A 20,866-nucleotide genomic window follows, 5' to 3' on the forward strand; every position below is an offset into this window, starting at 1 on the left:
ATTATGGTATATTTTGGAAAAAAAAATTATAAACCATAAACTCTAAACACTAAAAATTAAGCTCTAAATCTTAAATCACAAACCCTAAACTTTTTTTTGGTAAGTCCTAAACTCTGAACACTAATTTCTAACCCCTAAATTATAATATGTCATTTTAAAAGATTATAATTTTGGGGGAGAATTTGAGTTTGGAATTAAAGCCCCACCCATCCCATGGAGGAATAGGGTGCCACAACAATGTCATCGGCTTGTTTTTGTTGGGCCAAGCATAAGATATGGACTTTGGTTGGCTCTCAAACTGGCTTCCTTTATGTAATTTTAGGCCACGTTTATTTTCAATTACGCATGATTTTTCACAAACAACACAAGTAAGCATATTTTTACCACAGGTTAATTGACTTGTTGGTCACTGAAAAATCAAACGTGGCAATTGAGTAACCCAAAATTCTCGAAAGTTTTATAACGATCAATCGGGTACACTTCATTGAATTAGGGTAATCGACATGCTGATGTGTCGTTTTGACCGTTATCACGAGCAAGTCACACGAGATGGAAGTCACGTGGATATCTCATGCACACAATCAAAGGCGGTCAAATCAAACAAGTGAAGAAGACGAAAAGGGGAAGAAACGGATATTCCACGGAACAAAACGGGACGAGCCCATTATAAAAGTAAATTCACCAAAACACCCCTCACACGACAGACCCAAACACGGAAACACCGCCGCCTTAAAACGAAATTCATATTTGGCAAACAACGATAAAGGTGAGGGCAACATAGTCAATCAAGCGAAACAAGGAAATTCCGTGTCGGTTTCCGTTTCCGTTTCTCTATTATTTCCCTCTCTTTTTAGTTTGGTCAATCAACAACTATTCAATAAGCGGAGCTCTCTTGTGGGATAAGACTCGAAGGGGGTCGCTGGAAACGGAACAATCTGATCGGACGGCGGACGTCGGGATTTTCAGGCTTAGCGTTTCTTCTAGGTTAGGTTTGTTCTTTTCTCTTATTTTGTATTGCCTCAATTTTAGGTGAACAGGAAATAGAAAACCTAATTTTGATATTAATTACTTGATTATTAGTGATTTCTGGGTTTAATCAGCACTTAGGGAACGCGATTATTATTATCTCTTAATTTTGATGAGTGTTGATTGATTGTTTGCTTGTTATGGCAGATAATGGGGCAAAGAAGATGGTTAATCTTGGCAGTGATTGTATGCCTATTTGCGTCCTCATGTGGGAGAGGTTTGGAAGAGATTTAAGCATCGTATTTTCCTTGGAATTCTCTTATAATGGATTTATGGGTAGTTGAAATTAGCTTGATTTGGTCAATTGTTTGGAAGAAGAAAGTCATATCAATCATACGTAGAGATATTGTTTGGAGACTGGATTTGTTTCTCATTTTATAAAACTATTAGCTACGTGATTACTGTCCTAACCAAGAAAACCTGTTGTAAACTCTCACCCACATCGCGCTGGTTGCACATGAGCAGAGGGGTGAGTTATGTTAGCCTATCTGTAAGCCTGTGAGACTGATGAATGTATAGTGGAGAAATTTGTTTAATTTATGTATTAACCATTGTATTGGTTTATCTGTTCACTGTTAAGTGGCTTTTGTTGAAAAAGAATAGTACTATATGATTGGATGTTCTTAGTATGGAGGAACTGTGGCATGCATGTTAATGACGTTCTCTTATCTGCCGCAGAACTCCAGTTGAAGCATAACGATAAACACACTGTTTATAACCACACTCTTGTAAAAACATTGGTGGAATATGCTTCTGCGGTAAGTCTGATACATAATTAGTCTCAAATAAGAGTCCAAAAACTTCGTTTTATTTATTTAAAAGAATGAAACAATGACTTCTGGTTTACGCCCCTTTCTTTTGTAATACTTAAGAACTATTAGATTTGACGATGTTGTAAATTCTGTCATGCACAGCACAAAATTTCAATTTATGGGCCTCTTCATGTTTATGCAAATGAATACGGGCATGATTTAGTTTTTATTATTTAAAAATGATTTAGTTTTTATCATTTTTTTAAATATTTCATATACAGAGAAAAAAGCTAATAGATTTAGTTTTAGGGCTAGATCTCATGTTAGGATCCATCTATTAATTTTTCTAATATATCCTCATTTCTGGTCTGCAAATGTGTCTTTAAGGAGTTATGATCTCAATCTTTATGTGGATCGAGTGTTTATCCTATATAACGTGCCATATGAGAAAGTTACTGCCAGCCTGCCAAGGTTTCTCCTGGAGACCATGTCCAATCAGGTCATTACTTTTGTTTTAAGAGAACAATCTGAGGTTATTAAGCAAGAAACACAAATCAACCTGCACCATTTGCTAGGTTTTTGTTTGTTCTCATTGCAACTTTACAATTTTTGTATGAGACAATACGATGGAGAGAGCATTATATTAGTGAAGAGCATAGCTTCTCCTAGTAGATTCCAATTAATTTCTCACATGGATTTATGTTTCAGTCCTCCGATTGTTTGGTATTAAGGCTTTAATGATAATGATTATGATGACAATGTTTAATTGATGACTGAAACAAGTTATGTGATTGCAGGTGTACATGTCAGATTTAACAGAACTATTTTCATGGACTTGCTCAAGATGTGATGGTTTGACTAAGGTACGTGGCAATGTGACATCATCTTTTTATCACATCTTATGTAGGATCCTGTTCAGAAATTGTGCGTGCCTAATATGTGTATCTTTTTATGATCAATGCGAGCAGGGATTTGAAGTTATTGAGCTGATTGTTGATGTCCAGCACTGCTTACAGGTGAATGCTTGTAGTGTGCTTAATGTTAAGTAACTGAATGAATATATCTTCATCTTATTCTTGTAAACTTTGCTTATAATTTCCCATTCCAAATATGTTACGTTATGATGACCATTTATTCATAGGGATATGTTGGAGTTGCGAAGGATCTCAAAGCTATCATTGTTGCTCTTAGAGGCACTCAGGAACACAGGTATTGGGATTTTAGTAGTTGCTGACTATTTGAGTATTTTTTTTTTGTTGAACAGTTTTTCTGATTAGATTGTTGAGTGAATGATTTGAGTTGTGCGGGCATACTTGGCATGAGAAACATAAAAGGCAGTAAAAAGGGGGGAAAGAAAGAAAAAGAACCGTCTATATATTTTTCCCAAGTACTATGGTTCATAGGCAAAAAATTTTTTCATTATTACTGCACATATGCAGAAAATTTGATACTCTTTGGTATGCATACAAGTTATTGACACACTCAATTGTTCTTGTATATTCCTTTTTGTTCATGCTAAATGCTGCGTCATTATTGGCTGTGGTTGTTCAATGATTTGATGTTATCCTCTAGATTTAACATGTACAGTGATTATCGTCTTTTATATGTCTGGATGTTTGTAGTTTACAGAACTGGATCGAAGACCTATACTGGAAACAGCTTGATCTGAATTACCCCGGCATGCCTGATGCAATGGTGCGTTTTGTGGATAAAGTTTCTTGGAATGTGTCGATTGATTTTGTCTAGATTAATTTCAAGTTCGCATTGTTTCAGGTGCACCATGGATTTTTTTCTGCTTATCACAATACAACCATTCGCCCTGGAATTCTTACTGCTATAAAAGAAGCAAAGGAGATCTATGGAGACCTTGACATCATGGTTACAGGGCATTCTATGGGAGGGGCTATGGCTGCATTTTGTGGTCTTGATCTGTCTGTAATTACCTGTGCTATTCTTGCACATGAATACATATTTGTTTTATTGCTTCACAGTTTTATTTATGTTAGTTTATTTTGAAACTGAGCCTGTTTTTTTTTTGGGGTCTAATATGTGTTGAAGGAATTTCTCTTTATATCCAGGTCAATCATGAAGCTCAGAATGTGCAAGTAGTGACATTTGGACAGCCTCGTGTAGGAAATGCAGCTTTTGCATCATACTATAGCCAACTCGTGCCTAATACTATTCGGGTCACAAATGAACATGACATCGTGCCTCATTTGCCTCCATACTATTCCTATTTCCCTCAGAAAACATACCACCACTTCCCAAGAGAGGTATTATTCTATTTCCTTGGTAAGATATCTGCAACTATGCATTTGAAGCCGTAACGTCAAAAGAAATAAAAGCAAAAAGCCATTTGATCTTTTATTTTTCATGGAAATTCCGGAATCAACTGGTACCATGCCTTGCGTGTAGCTCTATGTGGTAAAATTATCTGAAATCTAATCTGAAGTCTGGACCTGTAAGAAAAAATGCCTATTTTTGTGGCTTCATCAGGCATGATTATTGCATATTATTATGGTTTTTGGAAGTTTCTTTTTGTTAAACTCGCTGACTGGGTAAGCCATGACCTTAAATACAGGTGTGGTTGTATGAAATTGGATGGGGAAGTCTGGTTTATAGAGTGGAGAAGGTCTGCGACAATTCTGGTGAAGATCCAACCTGTAGCAGGTAATCCTTCATTACCCCCAGGGGAAATTAATGGAGAATCAGATTAGCCAGAAGTCATTGATTAAATTTAGTACAAGACACATTGACATTTGGAGAATGGTAATAGACAAGCAGTAGTAAAAGGTGCTATTGACTTCCAACTTGACATTTTTCTGCAGGTCAGTGACTGGGAACAGCATTTCAGACCATTTAGTTTACTATGGTGTTGAGTTAAAGTGTGAGACATGGAGATCATGTGGAATTATGACGGATCCACGTGTAGAAGATTATCGCAAAACAGATATTCAAGGAAACTTTATATTGTCCAGGAATCCTGCTGCTCCTGTCCTGAGATTGAATACACATTGAGACGTAAGGCAACGATGTTTAAATCTCCGCTGAAGCTGTTACTGTTTTCTCATTCTGCGAGGTAAGACGGAGATATGCTCCCCGCACAAGTTTTCCTTTCTGTATTGTTTGGAGTCCAACCAAAAGTGCTTTGTGTATTATTGATGGGGTGGGTTTGTGGATGAATATATGTATATATCCATTGAATTGTTCACATTGTCACCCTTGTTAATATGATAATCTGACACCATTAAGTTAAGAGCAGTTCCCATATGATTGCCTTTTTTCTTTAATGCAGTTCCCATTTAAGTGTCTTAACATATTTGCTTCATAGCTTTACATCTTTTGATCATTACATGGATCGTTCATGTATAGGGGTGGAAAATATACCCATACAGATCTATAAGGATTAACCATTCAGGAGCACCCGAGTTGGCTGGGGATAAATCATTCCATCGGAAGACTCAAATTAAACTATCCACATCAACAGCTTGAGACTTATTAGGTACTTGGGGAAAGTTGAGCGATTCGAGTATCCGGGGCTTTTACATGCCCAATGCAACTATGCAAGTTCAAGTTTGTACTATCTCAGGAGCCACTTTTGAGTTTATTGAGGGCACAGAACTCCAAATGTTACTTCCCAAAAGAATATTTAATGAGCAAGAAAGGAGAACTTATAGAATTCTCCAAACTCGGATGGCATCGACCAAAAGATACGCCTTCAAATATTTATGTTAGTTTCTTTTATCAGGATAAAATATTTATATTGGTTAAGCAAAAGGGTTCATGAACCATGAATACAAGTCAGGTTGGCAACCAAATCAAATTTATGTTTTAGTGATTATTGCTGGATCTGGAAAGATGGTGAGAATAAGCTATGAATTTCAATGGATCTGACTTAACTTTGAATGTTGTTTGGGTCAAGGGCGGGTGCCAAAAGTTGTCAGTGAAATAAGTATGCCAAAATCTGCATTCCCCTCGCCCTCCCAAGTCGTAGATATTGGAAATCAGTTATGCCCCGCAACTGTTTGTAAAAATGCCCACGACGCCGCAACGGACTTCCCATCCCTGTCTATATTTGAGTATTTCTATTCGCCCAAGATTGCGGCTCCTGTCCCTTCCTCGACAAGTCACCAGTCACTGCCACCCACCTTATCCCATCTCCCTCGCTTCCTCCGCTTTGTGGGCTCCCCGTATTTCCTTGACATTTAATAATCTGTTAACAAATACACAACAATGGATGAAATTAAAGCTAAAGCTAAAGCTAGAGGTGGTGCCTTTGAATACTTTCTTTCGTCTTTTAGGATTTTGTAAAGAAAAACCCATCTTCCCCAATCGGGATACTTTCTCTTGTGCATCCTTGGCTGGCCTTTCATTTCTCTGTAATATTATTTTCCCGAGAGTCATGGAAGGCCCCGCCAATGAACGCCCTGCTTTTGGGAAGATGGGCTACGGGTACGCACTTCCTCTTTCTATTCATCTTCGGCTTTTCATTTCAATTTTCCACTTTTGTTTCATAATTTGTTGAAGGGTTGATACGGGTTTCTGAGTTATTCGTACTCTTTGTGTTTTCCCATTTGTGTTGTGCTAGGTGCGACCATTATCGGAGAAGATGTAGGATTCGAGCTCCCTGCTGCAACGAGGTCTTTCCTTGCCGCCATTGTCACAACGAGGCTGCGGTAATCAATACATATAGGAACACATTCTATTGTTCTAATATATATTTTTTTGTTTGTTTGCTATAAATATGTGTAAATTCACCATTTAATTGGTTGGGGGTTAGATTCTTTTTCTGTTTGTTTTGATTCGGGTTAAGTGCAAATAGGTCACTGAAAGATATCTCGGTTTGCAATTAGGTCACTGAAAGATATCTCGGTTTGCAATTAGGTCATTAAAAGAAAAAATTTTCAAATTGAGTCACTTAATGTTCCAATTTTAAGCAATTAAGTCATTATGGTCCAATTCCGATCAATTAGTCGCCGGAATTTGCTGACATGTCACAAATTTATTGAAATATGATATAAAATAAAATAAAAAATGCCATGTGGAATTAAAAAATGATATGGAATTCAAAATTAAAATAAAAATGAAACGTGAAATATATCAACAAAAAACAAAATTAAAAGTTTCAAAACAAAAATAAAAATTTATCCTCTCTCATCAACCCCTCCCAGCCGCCACCCCCACTCCATCTCTACCCTCCTCTCCACCTCCACCACCTACAAACCCTACAAATCGAAATACATGTTTAAGTCACATTTATTTGATGAAAATCCAACAATTATCTCTCTACCAGAAGAGGCAAAGAATGAAGAAGAATCAAGGAAGGGTATGGGTTTTCAAAATTTGAAGAGCGAAAGAGGAACAAAGAAGCAACATTTTGTCGACCAACCCTCCTAATCAGAGTCTGCTTTGAATTCATGTTTCCCTCCCCACCGCCGCCACCCCTCCTCCACCTCCCCTTTCCACATGACCATGGTCCAGATCTGCCACGAAGAATCATCTGCCACGAATGGTCCAGATCTAGAAGTTCTGGTTTTTTTTTTCTGTGATTGAGGCGATTGTGAGAGGTTCATCACCGGAGAATGGAATACGGAGTTTCTATTCCTTGAAACTGAGAGCCAAAATTGGGAGACCATTAATGGTTGTTTGAGAGAAGGATTTGCAGATCTTGATATTGTTGCTGGTGCAATCATGGGAGATGGAGATGGTGACGTGGCCGTAAAAAAATGGCCATTAAATTTTATTTTTAAAAATAAAAATGACATGGATTGGCCACATCATCGAAAATATTTGACATGTGTTACCTAATTGACATGTAAGCAAATTCCGTTAAGAAATTGGTCGGATTTAGACCGGAGTGATTTAATTGCTTAAAATTAAAACATTGAATGACCTAAATTGAAATTTTTATCTTTGCGTGACCTAATTGCAAACGGTGGTATCTTTCAGTGACTTATATGAACTAAACCCGTTTTGATTCTTATCCAGAGCATGCTTTGCATCATTTCCTGGCTCCTCTTTGTTGCTTAGCAGAACACATCCATAAATGAACCCTAACCTTATCTGGGTGTTTTATACCATGCTTTGATGATTTTGATTAACTAGGGCATGCTGAAGAACCTCTATGATCGGCACGAGATAGATCGATGTGATGTTAAACAAGTATGGGGTTTGTCCACTGTTTTTCCCCCTAAAATACTCGCACTTGTGTACTTGTTGGTAAGGAATATAAACTGTTTTGGATTGAATTGATGTTGCAGGTCATATGTTCAGTTTGTGACACCGAGCAGCCCGTATGTATCCTTCTGAATTGTGATTTCTTATTTGCATATATATGTTGCTGGATTAGTGATTCCTTTAGAATCTCAATTCCTTTAGCTTTTATTCCAGATAGGCCGAGTTTGCACGAATTGTGGCGTCAATATGGGCGAATACTTCTGTGAGATCTGCAAATTCTACGACGATGATGTAATAATACTTTTTCAACTTGATACACTGGGGTTCGAGAGCACCTACCTATTTTTTGCATTTTGGAATTAGTCATTGATTAAAAATCTTGCAACTTGGGAAGATCTAGGTTGAGCTTTTGCAGCTGGCTTGTGATTTTTTTTTTTCATTAGTCTTTAACCATTTATTATCTTGTTCTGCAGACTGAGAAAGGGCAATTTCATTGTGATGATTGTGGGATCTGCAGGTTAGTGAGACATAATTGACTTGTTCTCTGTCTTTGTATATGGCCTATTGTCCGCAAATTCATGATCTTTTGCTCTTATGTGTATCAGAGTCGGTGGCCGTGAGAACTATTTTCACTGCAAGAAGTGTGGTATGAAGTTCATCTCTGCATTGCTTTTGTTGTTGAAGTTATTCTTATGAACCCTGTGAAGATCTTACTGTTGGCTACACGACCTAGATCTTTTCCTTTTATTCCGTGTGTGTGCGTGTCTGCAAATGTGCTATCGTGTGCATCAGTGCATGTGCTTGGTGAGGGGATTTGTGGGGAATTTCTATGAAACCTTTACGGTTCAATCACTGAATCTTTTGAGATATCTTACTCTGGACTTGTTATCTGTTTAGAGAATTCTGTCAAGACACTTTCTATCTCAAACCCAAAAGAATTCATGTGATGGATTTTAACTACTTTCGTATAGCTGACTCCGAAGCTGCAAATTTTTTTTGAAAATGTTAACGACAATTAACCCAGGAATAAACTAATTCAAAAAAAAAAAAAAATTAAAAAAAATCTTAACTAGAATGGTCTCTATAAACTCCCAAATAAGTGAAATAACCTGTTAGAATTTTGGATCGGGGGTGAGCCCATGTTACATGGGCCTAACACATGTAGGTTTACTTGGCAATAGAGGAAAACTCATCTAACTCAAAAGCTTAAGCCTATGAGTTGAACCTCCTCATGCCTTATAAACCACACACTTTCCTTCTATTTTTTCCAATGTGAGACTTTCTGTGTGGGTTCCAACATAACCCCTAAACTGTGTTCTGCGTCAACTCTCCTATCGGAAATCAACCAAGACTGTGTTACTAGAATATGCATATCGGTTAATCTCTTGAAGGATATGCCCGATTAGATTTGATGGGGGATGGGAAAGTTGACTCAGGCAATGATTATGAGAATCCCTAAAGTATCTCTCCTTATGACATTTGAGAGGCAACGGCCAATAGTTGTGCTTAGTTCATGCTGGTGTTATTTTATTGAGTGTCAAAGGAATTAAATGGTTCTATTTTTATGGGAGATAATCTCGTATAGTGCTGATGTTTACAATTGCTCAGGTACTTGCTATTCAATCAGTCTGCGTGATAATCATCAGTGTGTTGAGAACTCCATGCGACATCACTGCCCTATATGTTACGAGGTAGGTGTTGTGGAGTGCTCTAATAATGCCTGGAAGATGAGTAACTTGATACCGTCCAATAACTTTTGTGTTTCTGTAGTATATGTTTGACTCGCTGAAAGATACAACTGTAATGAAATGTGGGCACACAATGCATTCTGAATGTTGCCATGAAATGATGAAGCGTGACAAGTAAGCAACCACGAGTTGTTATTTGGCCTTTTTTAAAAATCTTTTGTACATATCAAAAAGGTCTCCCTTGTTTCATGACTTGACATTGGTATGTATCATCATCCAGATTCTGTTGTCCGATCTGCTCCAAGTCGGTGATTGATATGTCTAAAACCTGGAAGAGAATAGATGAGGAGGTAGGCTTATTGAACTTATGCTGACTGGAATAGAGATTAGTTGAAGGGTCAATACTTTCAATATCTCGTTTTAGAAATTCCCTTGTCGGTTGATATATATCTCTCTGAATTGTTATTTATTTGTGGTTACAGATAGAAGAAACTGTCATGCCTGAGGAAGCTGCCCTATTCCTTCTTTTGAAATAACACTTCATCAAAAGTCTATTAAGTATCAAGTGTTATATATGAACCAAAATGGAAACTTTCTAAACTGTGATAAGATTCTGCATCATATTCAGGTCACACAGTTAATAAACCGGCTAATAACCTGATAGTATGTTCATAAGAATTATTCTCAATGGTTCTGAGCTGTTCTTTAGTTCTTGAGAAGACAATCTAAACAGCGAGAAATGATTGCAGGTCTGGATACTGTGTAATGACTGCAACGATACCACTGAACTTTACTTCCACATAATTGGGCAGAACTGCAGCCACTGCAAATCATACAATACCCGCTCAATTGCACCACCAGTTCTTCCTCAATGACAAGGGGCAATGTCCGGCCTTGTAGACGCATGCATTGCAGCGTCGCTGTCGCACCCAGTGTGTATAATACAAGGCGGATTTTTATTGCAAGATTCAATCATCTTAGAGTTTTTCTGAATTGTATTCTTGCTCCAATTTATGGATGGATTTGGAGCCAAAACTTGACCACTCTGGGTCTGATGTAACATTACAATGTGTACAGAAATTCTGGTAACAGGGTTTCCCTTGAAGATGTTATGCTGTATTTGGAGTCTATTTATGGTATTAATCCATAGGAGTATGGGGCTAAACAAGGCTATTGGTTGCCTGAAATTAGTTGTTTTAGAATGCAAGAGCCAACACAACGACAATTAGCAGATCATTCAAGCCAGAAGACCCGACCTCCGCTCCTTCATCCATCCCACACCCATTACATTACAGTAAAGCAACAAATTAATCAACAAATCAAATAGGAAACCATAAAAGACGGAAAATAGAGACACACACCCAAATGGTGGAAGATGTGGAGACTTGAATAGACGTCGCCATGGAGGCAACAATGCTGTGCATTCTGAGCTTCGGAGAAGTTGCGTTACAATTATCACAATTTACGAAATAAACTCTTACTCGGTCCATGTGATAAACTCTTACTCGGTCCATGTGATCCGGGATTTATCAGTCAAGGGACAGCTGAGTAAATTCCACATTTAATTTTTTTTTTGAGAGATGGGTGACGAATTGTGGTTGTGGTTAGGGATGGCAAAAAATTGTTTACAGGTGGGACAATAGTAAATGTTTATGAAATATTTATATATCCGGACCCTAACCTAGATTGAATTTCGGACGTACTTAATTGACTAAACGTAGATTGATGTAAAAGTAAATTGGATAATAATCTAATCTGGGTAAGGATCTGGAGAAATAAACCGAACAAAATTTTTATATGTTTGGACTCAAACCTTGTTTTAAATCAGACAAAAATTTATATTTGCACCCGAATTTCCGACATTATGCTCAATGCGCTCATCCTCATATATTTTAAGCCTTAAATAAAAGATTTTGTGATTTCTTGAATTGCCAAATGTTTTATCGGTCAAAGTTTTTGACCTCGACAACCAATCACATTTGTACGTATGGCAAACCGAAGCCTTGCCTTTGTGAACGCCTCTATTTTCTCTCTCATCAATTATTCTGTGCAGTCAAACAATACAACAAAGACTAGAGAGAGAAACACATGCAACGAGAAATAAATAGATCCCCACTTTCTTTTTTCCTTCCACCAAACACTCCCATTTTCTCTGCATCCAATCAACTAGAAAATTTAAAAAAGAAAAAATCAGTAATTATTTCACTGTTTTTCTTGTTTTGCATTTGTGTAATTGTGTATGTGTTTGTTGGAGATTTTTTTTCCCTTTTTAGTTTAATTTTGTTCAGTGGTGTGGCCAACCTCAAATCATTACACACTGCTTTCTTTCCTTTCGTCTCTGAAAAGCTAGGTCACTCTCCTTCTCAATTAGCAAACAAATACACTCTTTCTCTAATTACGCCAATCGTTCCTTTTTCTTTAACTTTCCTGCATTTTACGGTCCCGAAGAAGGAACCGCCATTGTTAGCGTATGCTGTGTTTGTTACTACTTTTGTTGAAAATGTCGAGATGAGGAGTGACCGATGGGGTGCGTCTTTGGGAGACAGGTATCGGCGAAGCCGGTAGTGAGGCAGGAGGAGTCAGATGTGGTTGTTAGAGTTGGTAAGAAAGCGGATACTGATAGTGGTGAGGTGAGGAATGGAGGAAATCGGAGGGAGAGTGAGAAGGAGGAGGAGGCGGCGGTGGTGGATGAGAGAAATGTGCGGTCCAGGGGAGAGAGAAGGCGGTCTTCGAGGCCAAATCCGAGGCTTAGCAACCCTCCAAAGCACGTTCATGGTGAACAGGTTGCCGCTGGCTGGCCTTCGTGGCTCTCCGCCGTCGCTGGAGAAGCCATCAATGGATGGACCCCCCGCCGGGCTGACACCTTTGAGAAGCTGGATAAGGTAAGAATGATTGACGCTTTTTTGATGTGAGGGTTTTTGCTGTTCAGTTGGATTTGTTTGATTATGGCTTTTAGCTTTAGAGACTCATGGCATTCCAGATTTAGAAGTCGGTGTAGATTTAGTAACTTTTACTACTACCTTATCCCAGCATGGAGGATAACTTTTTTAGTTGATTGTTTGGGTTTATTGTGATTAGATTGGGCAAGGTACATACAGTAATGTGTACAAAGCTAGGGATTCGTTGACCGGGAAAATTGTTGCACTGAAGAAGGTTCGGTTTGACAATTTAGAGCCTGAGAGTGTCAAGTTCATGGCTAGGGAGATTTTGATTCTGCGGCGTTTGGATCATCTCAATGTTGTCAAATTGGAAGGTTTAGTGACTTCAAGGATGTCATGTAGCTTGTACCTTGTATTTGAATACATGGAGCATGATCTGGCTGGACTTGCTGCGAGCCCAGGAATTAAGTTCACCGAGCCTCAGGTATTGAAATTCTTGTTTTGCTAGCTAGCTTCTTTTGGGTTAATTGACTGTGCTGACTTTAGGTAAATTTTTATGTATGTATATGTGGAAACGGCAGGTCAAATGTTACATGCATCAGCTCTTATCTGGGCTTGAACACTGTCACAACCGCCATGTGCTGCATCGTGACATTAAGGGGTCAAATCTTCTTATTGATAATGGTGTTCTTAAGATAGCTGATTTTGGATTGGCATCTTTTTTTGATCCTAATCACAAGCAGCCAATGACTAGTAGAGTGGTCACCCTATGGTATCGACCCCCAGAGCTTCTTCTTGGTGCCACTGATTATGGCATTGGTGTGGACCTTTGGAGTGCTGGTTGTATACTGGCTGAGCTATTGGCTGGAAAAGCTATCATGCCTGGTCGAACAGAGGTAACTTCTATTGTTTGACTTATTCAGATGATCTGCAATTGTACTGTTCCTTCACCCTAGATGCTTTTGCTGGATTTATGTGCACTATTTACTGTGTTCTAGCTTACACCATTTATATAAATTTTGTTACCTATTTAATGAAGAGAAGATTAAACTCAGTTTTGTAAATGAAATGCCACTGTAAAAGTAGAAAAGCTTGTTAACCGTGATTTTTTGTGCAAGAAGTATGCAACCACCTTGGTCAAGCAAACAGAAGCAAGCATAACACCAAAAGCACGAGAAATCAAAAAAGGAGACAAAATAATAACCCTCTGGTTTGCTACATTTCATTTGGCGTTGGGGTGATTTCTTTTTGTTGCTTTACTTTGATAGCAGACAGTTTTTATTCTTACTCTAGTAAACCTATGTTAGTTTATTTCATTTCTCGGGTAAGCAATACTTAATTTTTCTCACTTATATATGTCAGAAAACTTCAAATCTTTAGTGGTGTCTTATAAAGTGATGCTGGGGATCACCACTTAGTATGAGTAGTTGAAACCCCGCCATCATGACCTTGAGGTCGGGGCTTGCTAAAAAAACTGGTGCTGAGTTTTCTCTTGGCCATGCCCTAGTGTTGGCACAAGAACGCCTACGAATTTGACCTTGGTATGCAGATATTTTGTGGATTACATGATCGGTTTCCCCATGTTATTGTTTATGCTTATGCTACTTGTTTGGCCTCATGAGAAAGGGACCAAAACCATTGTTTATTGCAATTATTGGTATTCTCATATGATGGCTGGCATGTCTTTAAATAAAAGTCAAAATACATTATTCCACATGTAAACTTTCCTATGCTTGCTAATGTTGTCTTTTTTGTGTCATTCAGGTGGAGCAACTCCACAAGATATTTAAATTATGTGGATCACCTTCTGATGAGTATTGGAAAAAGTCAAAATTGCCGCATGCAACCATATTTAAGCCCCAGCAATCATATAAGAGATGTATAGCAGAAACTTTTAAAGATTTCCCGCCATCATCATTGCCACTAATTGAAACCCTTCTTGCAATTGACCCAGCAGAACGAGGAACTGCAACTGCTGCTCTGAGGAGCGAAGTGAGCTTTCATGTTCCGATACTCTTTTTTGTTTTAACTTCATTAATCATTTGCTTCCGGAAATATCGATTTCAACATGCCTTGTTTTCTGTATTATAATTCGGAAGTGCTTTATACATGAAATATATAGTGACTATATTATTTGATGATATTTGGTAATGAAAAGGGGATCACCACTTGGTATAGTGATTGAACTCCATTACCATGACCTTGATGTCATGGATTTAAAAAGATTTTGATCCACTGTATTGGTGCTGCAAATCCTCTTTTAGGCAACTGTTTTTGATGTGTATGCAAATTTAGAAGATTCATTAAATTTTCTAGTTGTATGGTATCGGGATTTTGCTGGTTGATTTTCTTGAGGAAGTGTTATTATGAAAACTGTATCATTGTGATAGGATTGTCCCACATCGAAAGATGTGGGAGCTAAGATGTTGTTTATAGGGGGAGGTATGGGCCTCCCTTAGTACCCAAGGTTTTTTAGTATGGGCTAGGAGGCCTTGGGTACAGCCGGCCAATACGGGTGGGTGTCGGTTGGGCCTTGGGTGCTGAGCGTGTATGGGCACGACTCTATCAATGGTATCGGAGCGTGATCCTGTTGTACCTTCAACTTGGGACCGTGCCTGCGGAGTGGCCGGCCATGGTGCTCGACCAACGGGGGTGCGCCTGCCGGAGTGATCGGCCATGGTGCTCGACCAACGTGGGCGTTGGTCTTGAAGGGGAGGGTATTGATAGGATTGTCCCACATCGAAAGATGTGGGAGCTAAGATGTTGTTTATAGGGGGAGGTATGGGCCTCCCTTAGTACCCAAGGTTTTTTAGTATGGGCTAGGAGGCCTTGGGTACAGCCGGCCCATATGGGTGGGTGTCGGTTGGGCCTTGGGTGCTGAGCGTGTATGGGCACGACTCTAGCTCTTCTTATGAAAGTGGCTCTAACTGGTCTGTTAAAGTCTCCTTGCTACGGCCTTTTTGAATATCTCCCTAGCTCTCCAGGTGACTCGAATCTTTCGTTTTTGTACTCTACATTATTCCAATAATATTTTAGTAATGTTAAAACGGTTAGTGGATCTTCTGCATGACTCTGGAACGTTATACCATAGCTAAGGGGCGGATTCCAGGGTCCCTTTCTCGTATCGCGCGCGCATTTTCAAGCAATCGGGGGGGGCTAGAGTACATAGACGAGGCGGTCCCGGGAATGAAAGCCCATTCCCTCGTGCTCTGGAACTCCTTAACTTCGGTTGAACAAAAAATGTGAAACCGTAGCGTAGGCGAAACCCGGCAGCCCGCCCAGAGTTTGACCTTCTCCGGTCCTGGAAGGTGTTAATATACTCCTTAATGAGGGAGATAGAGCCTACCTCCCTGGAAGAAACCCTTCAGCCCCCCATTGATGGAGATAGAGAAACTGGTAGTAGTGACACATTCCATGATCCACTGAACAAAAGCTTCAGGAAAGCCACTGGCCTTGAGAACCCCTCGGATGAAATCCCATCTCACCGTATCGTAAGCTTTCATGAGATCCACTTTCAGTGTGCATCGGGCAGTATTCCGATGGTAATTTCTCAAAAGATCCTGCACCAAAAAAACATTATCTCCTATCCTTCTGCCTTGGATAAAGGCAGTTTGCTGGGGGCCTACAAGGTTAGGGAGAACCACTTTCAACCGGTTAGCCAAAATCTTGGCTATGCATTTATAAACAGTATTACAACAATAAATAGGGCGGAAGTCCTTCAACAACTCTGGATTTGGGATTTTAGGAAGAAGAGCTATTGCAGTGGTATTGAGCTCTTTCAATAACCTGCCAGACTGGAAAAAACGGAGCTAGGACTTTTCTCCTAGCTAACAAGAGCAGAAAGCCAGAAGATCCAGAGGAGCTAGTAGGATTCTTAAACCTTCTTCTTGACTTAGCTTTGAACCTTTACCCTAGCTCACGAGAAAAGAGGACGTAGGGGGACATATTCATGGGGTATTGATTTGGAAGGCAACCAGTCCTTCGAAATGAAGGGAAGGCGAACCAACTTATTCAGCTGGAAGACCGGGAAACGGAAGCACGATTGGGGAAAGATGAAGACGGTGTTCGGAAGGAAACCCGAAAGACAGGTCTGCTTGCTTAAAACCTAGTTTAAGAGGGGCTAGGTGCCTCGCGGACCAGAAGAAAAAGATAGATAAAGGTGATGATAGAAAGGCTAGCTAACAATCGGATGATCCACTCTCTTTATTTCAATTCTCAATCATCGATTTGTGTTTGAGATTAGAAGACCACGCGTCGACCAAGGCTAATTGATTGATAGAGTCGTGCCCATACACGCTCAGCACCCAAGGCCCAACCGACACCCACCCATATGGGCCGGCTGTACCCAAGGCCTCCTAGCCCATACTAAAAAACCTTGGGTACTAAGGGAGGCCCATACCTCCCCCTATAAACAACATCTTAGCTCCCACATCTTTCGATGTGGGACAATCCTATCAATACCCTCCCCTTCAAGACCAACGCCCACGTTGGTCGAGCACCATGGCCGATCACTCCGGCAGGCGCACCCCCGTTGGTCGAGCACCATGGCCGGCCACTCCGCAGGCACGGTCCCAAGTTGAAGGTACAACAGGATCATGCTCCGATACCATTGATAGAGTCGTGCCCATACACGCTCAGCACCCAAGGCCCAACCGACACCCACCCATATGGGCCGGCTGTACCCAAGGCCTCCTAGCCCATACTAAAAAACCTTGGGTACTAAGGGAGACCCATACCTCCCCCTATAAACAACATCTTAGCTCCCACATCTTTCGATGTGGGACAATCCTATCACATTGCAACAACATTGTGAATTTGTTGGGTCTTCTCTATGGTAATCAAGTGAAGATTGAGATTGCTTTAACTTGACTGGTTAGGCAATGAAATAAAATATAATTCATAAGTTGGATTGGTGAAAAAGATCGAGATGCTTTGCTGTTTCATTTTCTTGGAGATCTGAACATTTCATGAAATATTGAGCAGTTTCTCTGAAGTCGTGGTAGGTAGATCAATTAGGTGAATAAACTTAATAATTTGAATTTTGATTTTAAGTGAAAATGTGATTGACCATTGTGATTGGCTGTTGTTCTGTTTGCAGTTTTTTACAACCAAGCCTTATGCTTGTGAGCCTTCTAGTCTTCCAAAATACCCCCCTAGCAAGGAGATGGATGCTAAATTAAGGGATGAAGAAGCAAGAAGGTGGTTAAATGCAAATATCCTCTGTTTCAAATTTCTTGTGATTAATTTAGATGTTGGTTAATCTTTTTCCAGAAGGGTGGTTTAAACCTTATTTGTGCAGTTACTAAGACAACAATTTGTCTAATCATAAGGTGCAAAAAAATTTTGTCACAGAGAATGCGATTCTTCTCTCTGTCCTTTCTGAGCCAAATTTGTTCCAGTTTTAATTTTTTTTGACTTAATTGGCCTTTTAATGGTGATCAGATTCGTACTTTGAGCTTATTTTCCCCTTCTTCGCAAAGGATAATAAATTTCTGCATCTCTTAAGAGTATTGTATCTCCCTCCCCCCACCCCCTCCTCTCGATGTAACCTGAAACAAGCTATGATGCCTTTAGGTTGAGAGCTGCTGGGAGGGCTAATCCAGATGGCATAAAGAAAACCCGTCGTGAGAGACCTATAAGGGCAATTCCTGCTCCGGAGGCCAACGCAGAGCTTCAGGCCAATCTTGATGTATGTCAGATAAGCCTCTTTGTTTTACCCTCTCCTTTTTTCTCATGTTTGTTTAAGCTGACACGGAAAACTTGCTGAAACTCATATTTTAATTCATTTGAATAGTTTGTGAGCAATATCTCTCTCTCTTTTGAGTAACATGTCTGCTATTTTCTTAGTTTCTCTCAAATAAAGGAATAAATTAACTTCCAATATTTTGGCATGATTCTGCCTGGATTAGCCGACGTTTACTTTTAGCATGGTTCACTTACAGCTGTTTCTTTTGTAACCAGTATACTGCAATGGCCACCTGTTTGAGAAAAATAACATTTTACACTTGCACACTCATATAAGCATCGAGATGCTCTAGACATAGATGAAGGCATGAAGCCTGCCGATTAACATACCAATGTGGGCGTCATTGAGTTATGACCAAAAGAATGGGTGATAGAACACAAAATATACCTGAAATGTACGAGGGGGCCTCTACGAGGATGAATGAACCAACTTTTGTTAATGTTATGACTTGAAGATCAAGTGACACTAATTATGACAGCAATGATCCATATCTTCTGTACTTCTTCAGGTTAAAGTTTGACGAGTCTTATTTTTGTTTCCTTTTTAGGACAAAATATTTGCTAGGGACACTGGGACAGATGTAGAACTTGAGCAGTAAATTTGTACATTGATGATGCCTCCCTCCCTCTCCCTTTATATGATATTGCAAATGCGAGATCTGAGTTGGAAAATGCTTTCTGATGAACCTTATGATTTTTGTTAGTATTGGTAGTAGGGCTGGTTGTTTAATTTTACATCTTGAGCTGGGGGCAAGACTTCTGATTGATTATCTTTGAGTGACTTCTTTTAATGCCCATTTGTCCTTCCCTCCTCTCCTCTCTCTAACAGAGGCGGCGTTTAATAACACATGCAAATGCGAAGAGCAAAAGTGAGAAATTCCCTCCACCGCACCAGGATGGAGCTATTGGCTACCCTCTGGGTTCTTCACATCACATTGATCCGGTTTTTGATCCCCCTGACGTCCCTTTCAGCTCCACAAACTTTGCATATGCTAAGGCACCTATTCAAACTTGGTCAGGTCCTTTGGTGGGTGCTCCAAGGAAAAAGAAGCACACTGCAGGTGATAGGCATACTCATTCAAGGTCTTCAAAGGACTCACAGGGATGAAAATTCTGCACTAGTTGAAGATAATGAACTGTTATACTTTCTGGTATTTGATGAGATTCTTGTAGAGGCTGCAAGCTATTGCTCCTGTCTTCGGGGAATCATACCCGGGAAAAACCAGTTAAATTGCACGGAGAGGTAAAAAGGTAAAATATCATTGTAAGTCAATTTTGCGATCCCTTAATTCTTTCTTTCTTTTCTTTTCTTTTTTGTCTTTTGTCAATTGTGAGAAAGCTTCCCTAGTGTTGTATATGTTCGCCGTGTTGGAAAACTATATCTACATTAATGGAAAAAAATTCAATAAATATGTTTCACATGTTTTTTCACTGATTCTTCTCATTTTTGCCTTTAAGGCCACCTACATATTCCAAACATGTAATGTCATGAAGTGTCTTTGCCTTGTGTTTAATTTTAATTTCACATGGCAAGCTTTCCTTACCCATACACATAGAAAGTGTTATTGTTTTATGTCAAATTTGATATAAACGCTGGTGTTAGTCGTGCATGATTGAAAATACTTTGTATTTCAAATTCATGGCTGTATATGTTGCTTTATTGAAGTTTAGACATCGCCTGCTCTCACACGTTCTTCTGGCCTCCGTTGGTCGTAGCGCAAGTGTTGTTTCATTATTTTCTTCATGTAAACATGAATTCAGTAGATGTGATTACAGTTCACAGTAAGAATGGCTGATGCTTTCTGACATTGTCATTGTAGACTCTTTCAACGCTTGTAAGTGAAATCTGGTGCTAACATTATTGTGTCAAGGGAGAGGTTCAGCCTCTTGTGAAATGAGTCCAGATTATTTTTTTTGGTTTCCACGTTTGTCTGTCTGGATAATCTCATTCTTCTCAAACACTTAACTAATCTAAACTTAATTCACCCTGAGTAGTTTTTTAAAATGTCAATTTCTTTCTTTCCTTTCATTCTTGTTATATATATATATATATATGAATTTTCCTATGCCGATTTACCTAAAATGCGGATCACTTTTTTTAAGTGGCCGACCACCTTCACAAAATCCAGAACCCAATATCGTCAATATCTCATGCACTCTACTCTTACTTGGAGGAGACGAATGGAGAACTGATAAGTATTGCTGGGTTGAGCTCCTAAAAATAAAACGAGACCACTCGGCACTGGAGAACCCGGACCTGGGCCATGGTCTTGTTGATCTGTTGGGTTCCTCTGGGACCTGGCGGTGAACCTGCTGGTCCTGCTCCATGGTCTGGATCAGGAGGTTTCATATCATATCGTCTTGGTAAGTGGTCCCGCTCTCTTTCGCTTGGAGTATTGAAACTCCATCCAAAATAAGCTCCTCATTTTACCTTCAATCCTAATCTATATGGTATTGAAATAATCATTGATTACAAACATACATGTATAAGTATTTAACATTAATTGGAGGTTAAGTAGGGTCATATTTTGGGGATCGCAAGGAGTAGTGTATATTGAGTTTTAGAATAGTTATCCCTGATTTTTTACATGTGGGCTTC

At 39.4% G+C, this 20,866-nt stretch overlaps 3 protein-coding genes and 1 long non-coding RNA gene across 6 annotated transcripts; 3 read left to right on the forward strand and 1 right to left on the reverse strand.

The window, feature by feature from the left end:
- Positions 1 to 835: 835 nt before the first annotated feature.
- Positions 836 to 5,068, forward strand: LOC119999585 (lipase-like). 3 transcript variants are annotated; one of them, XM_038847257.1, is made up of 11 exons: positions 836 to 989; positions 1,174 to 1,243; positions 1,705 to 1,784; positions 2,576 to 2,641; positions 2,747 to 2,794; positions 2,920 to 2,987; positions 3,401 to 3,473; positions 3,552 to 3,713; positions 3,857 to 4,051; positions 4,360 to 4,448; positions 4,607 to 5,068. In XM_038847257.1, the coding sequence occupies exons 2-11, from the start codon at positions 1,177 to 1,179 to the stop codon at positions 4,794 to 4,796; spliced, it is 1,038 nt and encodes a 345-aa protein (XP_038703185.1). In that variant the 5' UTR covers positions 836 to 989; positions 1,174 to 1,176; the 3' UTR covers positions 4,797 to 5,068. The 3 variants fall into 3 exon arrangements, with proteins under 3 accessions (XP_038703185.1, XP_038703179.1, XP_038703190.1); XM_038847251.1 differs by having other exon boundaries at positions 840 to 984; XM_038847262.1 differs by lacking the exon at positions 1,705 to 1,784 and having other exon boundaries at positions 903 to 984.
- A 650-nt stretch (positions 5,069 to 5,718) lies between these two features.
- LOC119999578 (E3 ubiquitin-protein ligase MIEL1-like) lies at positions 5,719 to 10,830 on the forward strand. The gene is made up of 11 exons (XM_038847238.1): positions 5,719 to 6,230; positions 6,367 to 6,454; positions 7,884 to 7,940; positions 8,039 to 8,071; positions 8,169 to 8,246; positions 8,429 to 8,472; positions 8,561 to 8,601; positions 9,564 to 9,646; positions 9,726 to 9,817; positions 9,924 to 9,993; positions 10,126 to 10,830. Exons 1-11 carry the CDS (start codon positions 5,812 to 5,814, stop codon positions 10,177 to 10,179), a joined length of 1,059 nt encoding a protein of 352 aa, XP_038703166.1. The 5' UTR covers positions 5,719 to 5,811; the 3' UTR covers positions 10,180 to 10,830.
- Positions 9,009 to 9,557, reverse strand: LOC119999603. The gene is made up of 2 exons (XR_005468484.1): positions 9,259 to 9,557; positions 9,009 to 9,064 (listed from the first exon to the last, which is right to left on the reverse strand). It is a non-coding gene; the product is annotated as an uncharacterized LOC119999603 (long non-coding RNA).
- Positions 10,831 to 11,733: 903 nt separating the features above from the next.
- Positions 11,734 to 19,954, forward strand: LOC120002375 (probable serine/threonine-protein kinase At1g54610). The gene is made up of 7 exons (XM_038851115.1): positions 11,734 to 12,525; positions 12,722 to 13,006; positions 13,104 to 13,418; positions 14,287 to 14,514; positions 17,621 to 17,721; positions 18,097 to 18,211; positions 19,097 to 19,954. The coding sequence occupies exons 1-7, from the start codon at positions 12,166 to 12,168 to the stop codon at positions 19,373 to 19,375; spliced, it is 1,683 nt and encodes a 560-aa protein (XP_038707043.1). The 5' UTR covers positions 11,734 to 12,165; the 3' UTR covers positions 19,376 to 19,954.
- Positions 19,955 to 20,866: the final 912 nt, after the last annotated feature.

Source organism: Tripterygium wilfordii, chromosome 1 (assembly GCF_013401445.1).
Source record: "Tripterygium wilfordii isolate XIE 37 chromosome 1, ASM1340144v1, whole genome shotgun sequence".
NCBI lineage: Eukaryota > Viridiplantae > Streptophyta > Magnoliopsida > Celastrales > Celastraceae > Tripterygium > Tripterygium wilfordii.